We start from the raw sequence: 15,863 nt of genomic DNA, 5'->3' as shown, positions 1-15,863 counted from the left end.
ATTAATACCAGGTAAAATTTTGAGACGAAATTTATTTTAAGGGGGGGGGGGGGCGAGGAGAATTGTAACACCCCTAATTGTATAGCCTGGTATATTTCACTGTTCCGGTGACCAGTGTCGGTCCGGACAGTCAAGGGGATTAGAACCACACTTAAGAAAACTAGAGAAGCCATAAACACATATAATTAGTAATGTTCAATTAGTTAAGTATAAATAAGAAAAATAGAACATAAGAAGTTAAACGAGCCAAGAGTCACAGCAATGGGTGACCTTCTCAGGAAGGACTGTGAAGTCATTTTAAACTCAAATTTCGAACCATAAAATGTGACGCTGCGGTCCTTAGCACTATTATAAACACAGTGGAAAAGAGAAAATCATGAAAAAGAACTGTTAAGCCAGTCAAATAATTAGGTCAGGGAGCCGGAAGAAATATTGAATTAATTACAAACCGAGATGAACCAGCGAGGGGCAATTTGGTCAATTGACCCCGAGAGCTGACTCCTGACCTAACTGTCAAATAAAATCGAAGAAAAGAAAATTTCAGAGTCGAGAATTAAATTAAAGAACTAATAGAAAAATAAATAAAAAAAAAAGAGAAAATGAAAAAGTTAAAAAGGTGATGACATCATGCATGACATCATGCATGATGCTATAAAAATGATAATTAATATATTTAATTAATTAGATTTTTGGGTCTTCCATAAGGATAAAAAAAAAAAGAAAGAAAAAAAAAATAAAACAAAAGTCTATCTTCTTCAAGTTATCCGTCCACCTCTCTCTTCCCTCTCTCCCTCACTAGTCCTCCATGAAAGCTCATTTTTTAGCTTGAAGGAACCACAAATTCAGCCATAAAAGTGTAATCCTCTTAGTTAAACCTTGTTAACCTCACTTGAGAAGAAGATTGATCAAGAAAAAAAAGAAGAAAAGAAGAAGAAAATTGAAGATTGAACATCAAAATGAGGTTAGTTCTTTTATTTAAAATTTTAGTTAATACATGTGTTCTTAGTTTAAGTGAACTTAGAAATTATGAAAAATGGAAAAGAAAATAATTTTTGGAGGATTATATGTGAATTTCGGCCTATCTATGTAGGGGTGTGTTTTGCATGAGTTTGATTGAGTTAAACATGTTAGGATGCTTGAATGAGTTGAAAGATTGTGTTTATATGCTTTGAATTAGTTAAATGCAAAGAGTTTGTGTAGTTAGAGTTTTGGGACACTTAGGGTTAGAGACAAAAATGTGAGGAACTTGTAAATGGTGTCTTTGACCTAATGTGAAGTGAGAAATGGTCATTTGTGACCTAATTAAGTGTGTTAGAAGTGTTTGAATTAAAGTTAAATTCGGAGGGAGTGTGGTCATGCTGTTGGCAGCATGACCAAGTCAACTTTGAGGGACCAAAAATGAAATTTTACAAGTCCAATTGGTATGGGACCAATTGGAAATGAAAATAGACACTAAATGACACAATTTTCATTTAGGAAGCATGCCCAAAAAGTGACCAAAACCTAGTGAACAAATTGACCAAAGTTAGAAAATTGCAGGTTTCCCTGTACAAACTGACCAAATGAACAGTGTTTGTTCATTTGGTCATAACTTGATCTAGGCAGGTCTAAATGACCTGAAATTTTACCAGTTGTTAGATGATATATAGACCTAAAATTTCATGAAGAACACAAACCCAAATTATACCATTAACCAAGTCATTTGGCAACCCCAATTTGGTGACCTAAAACTGCCAGCAGAAAAAAATTGCCCAGAATTCTGGGTTGTGTCTAATCCGGTAGCTATGGTTCAAATGGCTATAACTAGAGCTACAAAACTCCAATTGGGGTGATTCAAAAAGGAGAATAAACTTAAGACATTAGGAAACATTTTCTATGAAGGAAGTTTGATCAAATTCCAACAGTAAAGTGACCAATAAAACAGTGCAACCTTAGACACCAAAACTGAAAATTTATCAAATTTGCCTAAAAGACTTAGAATTTGAATAAACAACCAAAACCAACAAATTTAGTGACCAAAATGTGGTATGTGAGTGAAGTTAGAATTTCCATACCTATTAAGCCTTAGAAAGTCAACAATTTGACTTGAATAGTATAGTGAATAGTAACCCCGAAACATAAAAATTTAAGGAACATCGAGTTTAGCACGTTAGAGCTAGGTAAAAGTGAAGTTAAATTTATTTTTGGATTTATGCTAAGTTATGGTACTGAAACACTATAAAATTGTATGTTTCAGTTGAAAAGAATACCGGGAAAGAACTCGAGGAACCGAGTCAAGGCCAAGAGGCGACTCGCTTGAGGTTTGTGCACAACATCACTATGCTTTAAAATTCATTGATAAAGTGAATGAAATATGCATTTTACTTTTGCTTTGAATTGTTGAAAGTTTATTGTGACCTTATTTATGATGTTTTGATTTAAATTGTGAAAGTTATGGTGTATATTTGAAATGAAAATATTTAACAAATTGTTAAGATAAGTTTTGAAACCACAGTGTCATGACCATATATTTGAACACCTCACTAGCACGACTAGTAGGGGTAATTAGTTTTGAATTTTAATTCTTTCTCTGGAGAAGTGTTGAGGTGTGCCAGTAGAAGAGGATGTGAATGGATATCCATATATTTGAGCTAGCTAGCCTTGTGATGTGATTTCTTTTTAGCCTCTGGCTATTGAGATTCTATTTGTTTCGAATGGCATGATCTAACTATGGGTTTTATGAAATGTGATTTAATACTTCAAAATGAAATTGTTTGGGATTAAAATCTCATAATGCATGATTTGTATTTAATTCTCGTGTTCAGTTAAATTTTTGAATAAATGTGATTTAAATTTTGTATAAAGATTATTTTAGTATGTTGTGCATCACTGAGTCCTAGTACTCAGCGATAGCTGTTATTGCTGTCGCAGATTTAGAAACTAGAGGAGCAGCAGACTGAGCTGCTGAGGATTGGGGATCTATCAGCTTAAAGTTATCGGGTATAATTTATACCCTAACTGTAAATATTTATTTTGATGTATATATTGCACATAAATGTATGAACATGTAAATCGGTCATGAGCAGTTTGTACAAAGTTTGTATAAAGTTGTAATAAATTTTAGTTTGAATTTTCATACTGTAGATTTTGGTATGATGTATATATATAGATTGTTATCTTTAATGAATGGAAATGTTTTATTTTAATTTGAATGAGATTGATAGATATTATTTTACTGAAGATTGAATTTTGGAAATTGAGAAATGTTGACTGTTGAATTTTGAGATTTGAGAAATTGTTGAGATTGATTGTGAAATTGAAGTAGTAGTTGAGAAAATTTTTGGAAGTGTTTTTTTTCAGGTATTTGAAGAACTGTTTTCTCAAAATACAGACGAAACTCTGTCAAAATTTTTATAAAATTTGCATAGAAATAAAATGGGCAAAAAATATTAACTAGTTTTAATTTTAACTAAATGTTTTAAATACCTATTAGAAAATGCTCACCACTTATTATAAATAAGAAAATTGTTTTAAAATCCATTGTAGGGTGCTTAATGAGTTATCAGTAGATGAAGTTCGGTAGTTTATTAGGTATTCTACGGGATCATGTTATGCCTTACAGAGGGGTAAAGTGTGACACGTACGGTCACCCATCGCTAGGGCACTGTCTCATTTAATTTGGTTGTATTTTATTTCTAAAATTTTTTCTAAATTTTTATTATTAATATTTAAATTATTTATGACTCCTCACTCTAGTCTAAATATTTTTTCAGACGTTCTAGCTGTCCGGACCGACACCAGTCACCTGAATAGTAGAATGTACGGAATTGCTATAGTGAGGATGTTACATATACCATTATCCAAACTTGTACTCAAAGTTTAATTTCATAAAACACATCAATTCTTCCTCCTACAATTGCTGACCGAATTTCACTTCTCAATTTCACACATATTTTCTTTCAATTTCTTAATTATTTGATCATATTTAACCTAGTTTCCAAGAAATAAACAAGACTAGAAGATTAATATGCACTAACCTCTCTTAGGTGAAATCTCCAAGCTTGCTAACTTCAAATTCTTCTCTTCTTTTTTCTCCCAAACACCTTAGCAAGCTTCTAGGATAAATTTTTGTGTTGGAAACTTGGGGAAATATGGTGGGAATTTAGGGTTTCATGAGCTCACTAAGCTCATCAATGGAGGATGGCTAATGGGATGAGGTTCGGCCATGGAGGAATAAGGATGATTATAAGTGATTTTTTTATGGTTATTTATCTCTAATTTATCTCTTATACTAGATTTGTTTAATTATGATTGGTGGGAGAGGTTTTTAATGACATCATGCATTATGTCATAAATGGAATTTTTAAATTTTCATTTGTTTTTTTTTCCTTTCTTCTTTCTTTACTCATTTCTAATTAATTTCTCATCAATATTAATTCATATTTTATGTCATAAATTTCACTTACTCGACTGGACAAGTTGATCTCCGTAGCTCCAGTATCCACCAGGGCCTGAACCTCGTTCTGCCCAACCCGAAGCTGTGCAAACATTCTGCCTTTGTTGCGTTACATGCTGAAGAAGTCAAGCAAGCTGTGGAGGTGCCTAGTGCAGTGCAGTGTGTGTTGTGTGAGTTTGGAGATGTAATGCCCAGTGAATTGCCGAGACAATTGCCTCCCAAGAGGGAAGTTGACCATGTAATTGAGCTGCTGCCTGGCGCCAAGCCACCAAGTGGCGTGCCATACAGGATGGCACCCTCGGAACTGGATGAATTGAAGCGGCAATTGAGGGACCTGCTGGACGCAGGATTTATTCAACCCTCTAAGGCTCCTTTTGGTGTGCCTGTTCTGTTCCAAAGGAAGAAGGATGGTAGTTTGCGGATGTGTATTGATTATTGGGCATTGAACAAAGTCACTATAAAGAATAAGTATCCAATTCCGCACATCGGTGATTTGTTTGATAGGTTGGGTGAAGAGCGGTGGTTCTCCAAACTGGATTTGAGGTCCGGGTATTATCAAGTTCATATTGCCGAGGGTGACGAACCGAAGACAGCTTGTGTTACCCTTTACGGATCCTACGAGTTTCGAGTTATGCCATTTGGACGCACCAATGCCCCGGGGTATTTCACTCTTTCCGTGACAATTTTGTTGTTGTGTATTTGGATGACATTGTTGTGTATAGCAAAAGCTTCCTTGGCTAGAGCTTCACGAAAAATGAAGAAATGGGCCGATGCTAAACGAAGACACTTAGAATTTGATGTGGGAGACTTGGTGCTAGTGAGAATGTTCCCTAGAACTTATGGCAAGAGGCACAAAGCGTTGTTGAGAAAATATGAGGGACCGTTTCCAGTGGAGCAAAGATTTGGGAAAGTGGCTTATCGTGTGAGACTGCTCGCATAATTGGAGTGCCATCTGGTATTCCACGTTAGTCTTTTAAAGAGGATCCAGCAAGAAATAAATCAAAACGGGCACCAGTTGCAGTGATAAGCACATTAGAACATGAGCCCGAAGAGGTGATAGTACATCGGGTTGTTCCTCCATGAGGCACCCACCCTGGTTATGTAGAGTATTTAGTAAAATGGAAGGGCCGTGGAGCTGAAGAGACTAGCTGGGAACATGAGTTGAAACTGTGGCAGTATGAGGATGTAGTGAGGAGGTATGAGCTTGAGGCAACGGGGACGTTGCCGGAATGAGTGGGGGAGAGTGTTACCCCGAAGAAGTTGCTCCCGCACTGTCCAAAAATTTTCTGCATAAGGGCTGCCCAAATGAATCCAACAAGTGTGCTTTGATCTCATTAGGAGGCACGTAAACTGCATGGGCCATGAAGGATCACGTGGGAAATATTGTGAGTGCAGGTTTGGGGACTTAGTGGCGCACTAAAGGGCCAAGATGGTCAGCACCTACAGCGGCAAAGTGGGATGTCCACTTCCCTTGTACACGGGGCACGTATTGTGAGATTGGGAACTAGCATGGTGCAGCGCACATGGGCCTTGCCAAGTGGACAATTGCATGGGACTTGCTAGGTGGCTTGAGAGTGGCACGGCAGGTGGAACAAGGGGCCAACGTGCATGGCCAGCTTCCTACCATGCAGCGTGAAGATTGAAGGAGGGAAATGTGCCACCCAATCAAGGGGCCAGCTTGGTGGGACCCGGGCACTAAGGCGCCCAATCACTTGGCTCACATTTGCTCCCGCCCATGGAAATGCTAGGTGTCATGGGCAGCAGCTTCCTCATGGCCACTAACCAGAATTGTCGCCCAATGAACTCTCAATTAGTGTGATTCAAATTCATTTGAAGTCAGCCACATGTTGGCCATCATTAGGAGACAGCCTTGTAGTGTATATAAGGGCTTTGTTCCCATTTCTTTGTACACATGAGAGAGTTTACATTTGTGAGAGTAGTGAGCAGATTGCTTTTGTAATTGTAAAGCTTGGAATACAAGAAGTAGCCTTTTGGCACTAGTTTTTGTCTCTCCCTTTTACCTTTCTTTACGTGCATGTGTTGTTGTATGTTTGGGATTGCCTTGTGTTCTTGTTGTTTGCTTGATCTTGGTTGGTTTCCTTGAAGTGGGGAGTGTTGCTGTTTGGGTCCTTGGGACAAGGAGAGGCTGACTTGCTTGGAAGGAGCAAGTGCCGCACGGTTTGGGGATTGTTTTGGGTAGAGAAACTGTCCCACCGTGACAGTATTTTTCACGGTAATTTTATTCAGTGCCCGGTAGTCAATGCACAACCGCAAAAATAGTCTCTGAATACAAAATGACAAAATTACCCTTCGTTTAGCTTAACAGACTAAAATTATCTGTACCAATAAAAAAATTTCTTTTAACATTTTCTTGGTATTCTATTGCCATCGAAACCTCAATAACTTTTCTCTGAAGTCCCAGAAATTATTTCACAAGGTTTCCCCATGGGCATAAGGTCGACAACTATTTTTATAGTAGCTTCCCGTGAGGTAACCCATCGCTGGAGCTCCGGCTCATTTAACCTTATTGCATTTCATTTCTAAAATTTTTTCTTAATTTTTCTTATCATTGTTTAAGTTATTTATAACTCCTCACTCTAGTTTAAATATAGTTTTAGACATTCTAGGTGTCCGGACATACATTGGTCATTGGAACAGTAGAACGTACGGACTATCTAAAGTGAGGGCGTTACATAAGGAATTTTGATTTGGTGGAAAAGTAATAATTGTCTTTCCTTGCTTAAGGAAATCAGATTTGCTAATATTAAGGGATTAATCTTTAATTTAGAGATTAGTTTCTATATAAAAAAATTTGACCTAGCCCAGGTCTCTCTTGTATAAATATCTTATATTGTAAATATATAAATTTACCTTCTAAATTGAATAAAATTCAATTTTCTTTACGCGTTAATACCACTGAGAAACGCATCTTGATTCAATAAAAAAAAAAAGAAAAAAAGATAAACGTATCTCAAAAGAAGACGTAACGACGAGTTTATCCATTTACATTATTACCAATATCAAAAAAAGCAAAACAATTTCCACTAGAGCCTTTTTTTTTTTTTATCAATAAATCACAAACACAACTTAATTACGAGAATGAACTGTTTTTAATATTTATTTTTAAATAATTCATACACAGTAATCTTCACATCCGATACAATATCTCAAATTGTCAGTCAATCTTTGAATTTTCACACTTTTGTTACTTTTTGTGCACTTGATCCTCCTCTTCCCCAGATAGTGAGAAGGTCAGCGTCGGAGAATTCTCTTCCTCAATCTTGTTCAACTAATTTCATAAGTCCTATTTATTTCATTTGTTTAATTTGATACAGGACTAGTCTAAAAATAAATAAGTTAAAAAAGCATCATTCTGTTAGCTAAAGCATTTAAAACTGCACCCTTTCATCACCTCTTCATCTACACATAACACAAATTGACGAAATTTGAGAAACATAAGGTAACATTGTAACCAACAAGTTGACATTCGCAAGTGCAAAATATTATATTAAATGACATATATGATAAACAGTAAATTATTGAAATATGTGGAAGAATTTGGCCTTGTGGAGATATTTTTTTCATTTGCAAGTAATTTTTTTTATAATAGTGGACGTGGATTTGACACTTGGAGGCTCAGTCTCCAACTGAAACTTCGCATCATTAACTACAACCACTGCTACTTGTTGGCAGTTTATGACTGATCCCAATCCAGTTCTTCCCACTCTTCCCATCGACCAAAACGGAAATGCGAATTTTCACAGCTATACTGGGGTCCGTCACGGCCCCTTCCTTCCTTTCTCAACTCTTCTCCGCCAACGATGCTTATGCTTCTTCTCTACCGGCTTTTCACACTGGCCATTGTAGTTGTTCTAAAATTTCCCACAGGTCTAGACATTCAATTTCCACTCTCAAAGTCTCTGTTTCTGAAAATCCGAATCAATCAGCCACCACCACCACCCCCTTCTCCACCGGAGTTTTTGAAGCATCACCTGATTCTATTCGACAAGCTCGGGTGCGTTCCTATTATTATTCTTTTACTTCTGCGTGCATCATAAGTACTTCGTTTTTCCTTTTCTTCGCTATTTATTTCAATCAAATTTTGGAAAGAGCCTTAGTTTAATGACGACCCTTTTGCGTAATTTATTCCGAATTGGAAGAAATCATTCTGATTTGCATGGATGATTATATAACCTTGGTAGGATTAATGCACTCAAGTTGGTGCATGTGAGAGAGGACTTTAGTTCTTGTTTTCGCAAGGATGACCTTTTTCCTGTCATTTGAGAAAAGCCCAGATGAGTTGCGTGTCTTTCTAGATTGGCTTAAAGTCAGTTTCTTTTTCCTATCCGTTGGTGAAATTGCATTACTAACACTGTTCTTCATTTGCTTTATTTATTGTTGAACTTTAATGTTCTTGACAATAATGATCTAACAAACTTTTTCTGCAAAGAAGTAGAGGTCCGCTGATTGGAAGGCAGCAAGGGCTTATAATGATAGTGGATCCATCTATGAGGGCAGGATTGAAGGATTTAATAATGGAGGCTTGCTAATTCGGTTTTATTCTCTTCTGGGTTTTCTTCCTTTCCCTCAGTTGAGTCCATCGCATTCTTGTAAAGGTATCTTTTACATAGTTTCTGGTTGTACTTGGTCTCAATGCTTACTTCATTTTTTTTTCTCCTGTTATCTCGTTATGAAAGCGTATGATAAAATTCAATAAGGTGAATAACTCTCAAATATTGGTTAGTATATCTATAAAACAATTGGCGCCACCCCTATGAGCTCGCGAACTTCCCATAATTTTCTTCAATTTCTATTGTTTAATATGCCAAAATGGAATCAATTCAAGTAACTAGGTTATCAAACTGAACTACTAAAGAATGGAGTTTTAGATGAGAATGTAAATTATATGATCAATCAAGACGATGAAATGAAGGAGTGTAATGAATTGATCGGAATATCCTAATAAAGTGAAAGTAAGTTCTATAGGACTGTAGTTACATCAACTATATGTTTTAGGCATTTACGGTGCAACACCCATAAAATAAAATAAGTGTGGCAAGCCAAGAATGGCAAGAATGCAAATGTTAAGATGGATGTCGGGTAATACGATAATGGATAAGATTAGAATGATCAAATCCGCCAAAGAATCCATAAAACATATATTGGAAATAAAATGAGAGAGTGACGTTTAAGATAGTTTGATAATGTACAACGCAGAGAATTAAAGGACCTAGTATGGAATTGTGATAGGTTAGTAGGGGAAAGAGGGAGATAACTATAAATTTCATTCTTATTTTTCCGCTTAAAGGTTTATTACTGTCCACAATACATTATTCATAATAAAGGAAAACTGATTTGGATCACTGGACTTGTGATTGCTAGTGCTAGCCTTTGAACTGTTATTTTTAATTTTATGTTCTTTTTTTGTAGAACCACAAAAAACTATCCATGATATTGCAAAAGGTTTAATTGGTTCGCGTATTTCTGTCAAGGTACTGAATGCCTTCTCCATTATGTTACCTTTTAAGTTTTTTTTTTTTTTTTTTTCAACTTTATTTTTTGCTTCTCATGTATTAATTAGACTTGATGGGTTCAGTAAGTCATATAATTTGTCTCAGATAATACCTTTTAGCATTTTGTTGGGTGTGTGCAAATTAATTTGTGATAAAGAAATTAACTGTGGAAACAGAAGCCTAATAGAGGTTACTTTGAACAACCTGTTTATGAACTATTTCTTTTTTTGTTAACTATAACATTATTAGGTCATTCTGCTATGATTTAAGATTCTCTGACAAAATGTTAAAATTGCAACAGGGTTCTGCTTTTATGTGATAGTCTTTGCATTGATGTCTGTGAGAGCTTATGAATGTAGGATTAGGTGGTTACTCAAGTTCAGGATTAAATTCTTTTCTTTGAATTTAGATTTCATTCAGTTGGTTTGGTTTAGGTTTCAATGAAGGGTTTGAGAAGACTTAGTTTGGGGAAGAATAGGGACTCCCTTTTTTATTTAGGATTGATCCATTTCATGTGTTTGGCTAACAGGCTCACGTTCTTTATCTTGCAGCCACACAATTATGTTTTTATCTGTACTTGGTTGACAACAGTGCCCCCACCTTTAAAGTTTTAGGGACTAATCTGAATGTTCCCCTTTTTAGTACTGATTTATATTTTTTCCTTGTTCTGAAATATCATATGGAGTATTCTGTTAGTTTCTTTTCTGAAAATGCTACTGCCATCCATATCAAAAAAAGAAAATACTATTCTTACAAAATTCAGTTATTCTATGGGGCATGTGGTAACAACTCTATGTTATTTTTGCTTTTATGTGAAACTAAATTAATTCATTTGACTTAAATAATTTTTCTTTTTTTTACTCTATATTCTAGATAATCCAAGTGGAAGAGGAGAACAGAAAATTGATATTCTCTGAGCGGGAAGCTGCCTGGTCCAAGTTTTCTAAAAGAGTTAATGTAGGGGATATTTTAGCAGGAAGAGTGGGTTCTGTTGAGGATTATGGTGCCTTCGTTCACTTGCTCTTCCCTGATGGTATCCATCTGTGACATTTTGCCTTTCTCTTCTATCAAATGAAATTTTTGATTTGCGAGAATTATCAGTGACTTCAAAATTGCGATACAGGTTTATATCATCTCACCGGATTAGTACATGTCTCAGAGGTTTCTTGGGATTTAGTTCAAGACATTAGAGACATCCTTAGCGAGGGTGATGAAGTGAAGGTCAAAATTATTAATATTGATCGGTTCGTCTATTTTGCTTCCGTCTTCCGGTATTTCTTGTTTTGACCAGTTCTGTAATCCAGAATTTCAGTAACACAAAATGCTCAAAGCACACACACACAAACACAGACACACACAAAAAAAAAAAAAAAAAAATGAGATAAAAAGATTCTGTTGATCGGAGTCCTATATTAAGAAAAGAAGAAAAATAAGGAGACAAAAAAGAAGAAGAAAGGATGGGGAAGAAAAACTCGGGGGTTAGACTGTGTGTGGATCATCTAATTAAGGTTGGAGCAGAGAACAGCCTGAAAAGGTCAATTTGAACTCTAAAAATTCAGTGTCTGTCCCATGAAGCACTTCACGCTACACAAACAAATCTGCTTAACTTTGCATGTGGAAGATTGATATGTTCTTTAGTATTTTCTTTGAAATGGGTCATTTGCAAGTGAAAAAAAAAAATGCTATGATATGAAAAACAGCTAGCATTCAAATATGTCTGTATGAGCAACAAGATTAACTTTCCACACAATATATTGGAGTTAAAATTTCTAAAATTTGGCTTTGTTCTGATAAGGGAAATCAAATTTTCTTCATGTGTTAGGCTCCCCAAGTACAATCAGTTTGATGGTATGATATTCACCTGAGCTTTTTTTACCCCATTTTTTGCTTCTCCTTATTCTTAGCAATCATGAGGTTACAGGCAAAAGTCAAGGATTACATTGTCAATCAAGCAGTTGGAAGAAGATCCATTGCTGGAAACTTTGGATAAAGTAATTGCTCAGGTTTGTAAAATGATAAGATCTTACGTGATCTTTCAAGTGTCATTCTTCCACATGCAACATTGTGAAATTTCAGTCGTTAATTTACAGGATGGTTCAGTTGATCCTGATCCTTTGGCCATGAATAGCAGCAGTACGATTGAACCTCTTCCAGGGCTGGAAGCAATAATTCAAGAACTACTAATTGAAGAAGGGTATGAATCATTGCATTTGTGAAGTTTCTGTTCTGAAGATTCTTAGGCTTTATTTGAAATCACATAGCAAAAATTCTTATGTTCATTTCTCACGAGAATTGCCCTTCCATTTTTTTTGCATTTTGTCTGAGTTCACCACACCCAATGCATCTTCCACCAAATCATTTGAGATTCTTCATTAGATGGGTGTTGAGTCTCAATTCAATATTTCTTATCATGTTCCAGAGCAGGAACTTATTCCTCTTTTTGGTTACATTCATATACAGTGTAGATGGTGTTAGAATCAATAGACAAGGGTTTGAGAAACGTGTTGTTTCACAAGACCTACAACTTTGGCTTTCAAATGTGAGTTGCTTTGGTTTCATGCCTAATGTATTGTTCTTGCTATTATTTATTTTCTCATCTCAACTTCCGAATTTTGACATTGTTGTTATGCAAAAATCCTCAGGCGCCACCCGTCGATAGGAAGTTCACCCTTCTTGCTCGTGCTGGACGGCAGGCAAGTATTTCTTTTGGACTCTCTCTACATGTGTTTGTGTTGAGTTTTTGGAAGTCGAATATTAATTGCCAACAACTTATCGCAGCCGGTCAACTTAACTAGCCGTTTGTCTCTCATGGCTTTGTAATTGTATGATTCAGGTGCAGGAAATTCAATTGACCACCACACTCGATCAGGAAGGTATCAAGAAGGCACTGCAACGAGTATTGGAACGGGTCCCATGATTTGAATTGTTTTGTTGTCCCATGAATTCGGTTGGTGATATTTTCCTATTCTTACCCTTTTCAAACCTGACCACTGCACACTGGAGGTCACCTTCTACAGTTCTATGTTCTTTAGATCTTCTTCATTTTTTACTCTTAAATTGTAAATCTGAGAGCATTCGTGTGTAAGAAATGCTAAGATTTCTAACCATAAAATACAATTGCAACACACTATAGAAAGCAGTCATCTTAATAAGAAACAAAAACAAAATAATTTTTTTTAATTAAAATTGATTAAATTAAAATTATTATTTAGTAAATATTTATTCTTTTTATTTTGAAAAATATAATACTTAGTCTCTCATTTAGTTTATGAATTGTTTAGTCTCTTTCATTAATTTTTTTATGAGTCAAATAAGTCAAAGAAGATAGAATGGTTGTTAACAATGACTGAATTTACTTAAAATTGTAGGGATTAAATAGTTATATTATTCAAATTACATGGATTGAATAGTGGAGTTAGAAAAAAATTTTATTTTAAAATTAAGCTAAAAGTAGAGTATTAAATAGTATATTTTTCAAAATAAAAAGTTTAAATAGCTAATTTTGATAAATTATTAAGATAAATAATAATTTTTTCTATTTATTTTTTTATTTCCATAAAAATATTATTGCATTTGCTTCCATAAATAGCAAACTTGTTCTACCTAACAAAACAGTCCCTAGCTAAAGAGCAAACTGTAAATATTTTTTTGCATCAAGTTAGATGGTGGAAATATTAATGTGCTCAAGTCATGAGCAAGTTAAGGATTGGAGGAGGGGAAAAATCAATTATTGTCATTAAATGTAGAAGGCTGAAAAAATAAATAGTCTTGTGATGGCGAAGACTTTTGGTTTCATATGTTGGTCAGATAATTGTTTCATTTGTGAGAGCTTATTTATAGGTGGGACTAGATTGTGTAACTAGATTGTGTAATCGAATTGAAATTTTAATTAATAGAAATTTTTGTCATTAAAGATAATAATTAAATTAGAATAAAATATGGAAAATTAAATTTAACTGAAATTGAAAATATTCATTAATTATAATTAAATTAATTAAAAATTTTAATATATAATTTATATTATTAATTAATAAAAATATTAATATAAAAATATTTGTAATTATTTCTTATTTAAAAAAATAATTTTAATAGCATATTTTATCATGCCGTTAAAAAATTAAAACTTATTATTAATGAAAATTACTAGTAAGCATATATTAATTTGTATAAATCTCATAATTTAAAGCTTTTAACAACATTTTCCTACTAATTTACAATACTATTCTATATAATATTATATATTACTTATTACTATATATTATTTTGATGCTTAAATATATTACATTGATGTTATTTATTATTTTAATATTATGTACAAAATGATGTTAAAAAAGTAATGTTTAAGCTTGCATTTGTTATTTGTTGTACTGATGGTAAAATATTTATAAAACAAAAGATATAAAAAATAAAATATTTGATTTAATTAAATATAAGATAAATTATAAGTTAGTTTCTCTTAGGAAAATGTCATTTCATTTGAATTTATATTTATCATTAATTATAAATTAAATGATTAAAGTACTCTTACTCTATTTTTAATTTTAAATAATTACATCTTTCAAATTTTATTTTATTAATGAAAAAGTTCCTCCATTAAAAAATAAATCTATGTAATTATTTAAAAATTACTTTACTAAAATATCACTTTAAATAAAATTGATTCATTTATTTAGAAAAATATATTGTTTGTTTAGTAATAAAGAATTATCATTTTCTAATTAATTATTTTTTTTCTAATTAATTATTTTTACAGTATTTTATACTTAAATAAGTGTATATTATATTGTTATTAAATATAATAATATCTTTACAATAAAAATATGAAAATATTCTTTATAATATGTAATTATATGTTATAAAGAATATTTAAATATTTTATATTTCAAAAATTATATATTTTAATTATATAATTTTTTTTTAACAAAAGCGAAAGATGTAATTATTTAAATTAAAAATAAAGTAAGGGTATTTTGCTAATAGTGAATTTAGACGAAATAATCATTTTGTTGGACTTATAATTTTTTAACACATATCTCATAATTAACATATAATTTACCCTTAAATAAAATGATTAAAAGTAAATGTTGCATTTGTTTTATTAGTACTATTATGAAAGTAATATTGTCACTCATAAAAAATTTATTTTAAAGCAAAAATCCTTTTTCCTCCATAACAAATGGTTATTGGTTATCTAAGCCAAGATTGTCTTGAAAACTTTCATGTCTAGTGCTTTAAATATTCTAAATGAGGAATCTAAGCTTCATTAGAGAAGACAACGAGATTCATCATACATTTATGAGCACCATGTGTCTAAATCCACAAGTCTTCTCTATAAGATGCTAAAGAAAAGAAGCAAGTAATTGAGCAATTTATAGCTATACAAACCTTAAAAAAGATAACACAAAATCCTCCACCTTTTGACCTTTAATACAGTTGGCACACTAATTGATAAAAAAAAATATAGTGCGAACAAATATACTAACACATTAAATCATTATGACACACCATTACAAGTTTTACCATCCAAATCCTCCTTCACAATAGATGGCTATCCAAGTTAGACAATTTGAGAGTGAAGCTACAGATGAAGAAGAAGAACCTTCATTTGACTTTTGATTTCGAAAAAAAACCTAGTGGATATCACAAATCTACTTATGACAACCTCCATTTGAATTTAGTGCATTGATTGATCTTTAAATGACTAAGTTTGATGTAGAATTATAAAAAATTTTTAAAAGAATTTATTGTAAGAATAATAGGATTCTCAGTTTAAGAGAACAAAAGTATATCCAATTTTTCCAAGCAACAAGAGCTAATATTTCCTTTGATATAATTGATGCAAAGTTCATTGAGAATTTCTGCCTCATTAATAAGCAAAAAAAATTGAGATTGGAATATTTTGAGATGAAAGGCTG

The 15,863-nt window shown here is 33.3% G+C and overlaps 1 protein-coding gene across 1 annotated transcript; it reads left to right on the top strand.

The window, feature by feature from the left end:
• The first annotated feature begins 8,121 nt into the window (after positions 1-8,121).
• Positions 8,122-13,073, top strand: LOC110654855 (uncharacterized). The gene is made up of 10 exons (XM_021810983.2): positions 8,122-8,450; positions 8,892-9,051; positions 9,866-9,927; positions 10,822-10,981; positions 11,072-11,192; positions 11,870-11,951; positions 12,039-12,142; positions 12,409-12,487; positions 12,591-12,641; positions 12,782-13,073. The coding sequence occupies exons 1-10, from the start codon at positions 8,184-8,186 to the stop codon at positions 12,863-12,865; spliced, it is 1,170 nt and encodes a 389-aa protein (XP_021666675.2). The 5' UTR covers positions 8,122-8,183; the 3' UTR covers positions 12,866-13,073.
• The last annotated feature ends 2,790 nt before the right edge of the window (positions 13,074-15,863 follow it).

Source organism: Hevea brasiliensis, chromosome 2 (genome assembly GCF_030052815.1).
Source record: "Hevea brasiliensis isolate MT/VB/25A 57/8 chromosome 2, ASM3005281v1, whole genome shotgun sequence".
Classification (NCBI taxonomy): Eukaryota; Viridiplantae; Streptophyta; class Magnoliopsida; order Malpighiales; family Euphorbiaceae; genus Hevea; species Hevea brasiliensis.
Note: the sequence above shows the minus strand (reverse complement) of the source record. Positions and strands in the feature narration are given on the sequence as shown.

Excerpts from the sequence above, each read along its gene's own strand:
- LOC110654855 (XM_021810983.2), top strand. The coding sequence starts at position 8,184 with ATGCGAATTTTCACAGCTATACTGGGGTCCGTCACGGCCCCTTCCTTC. Across the intron at positions 11,952-12,038 it reads TGGATAAAGTAATTGCTCAG|GATGGTTCAGTTGATCCTGA; the intron begins GTTTGTAAAATG and ends GTTAATTTACAG. Across the intron at positions 12,143-12,408 it reads GAACTACTAATTGAAGAAGG|TGTAGATGGTGTTAGAATCA; the intron begins GTATGAATCATT and ends ATTCATATACAG.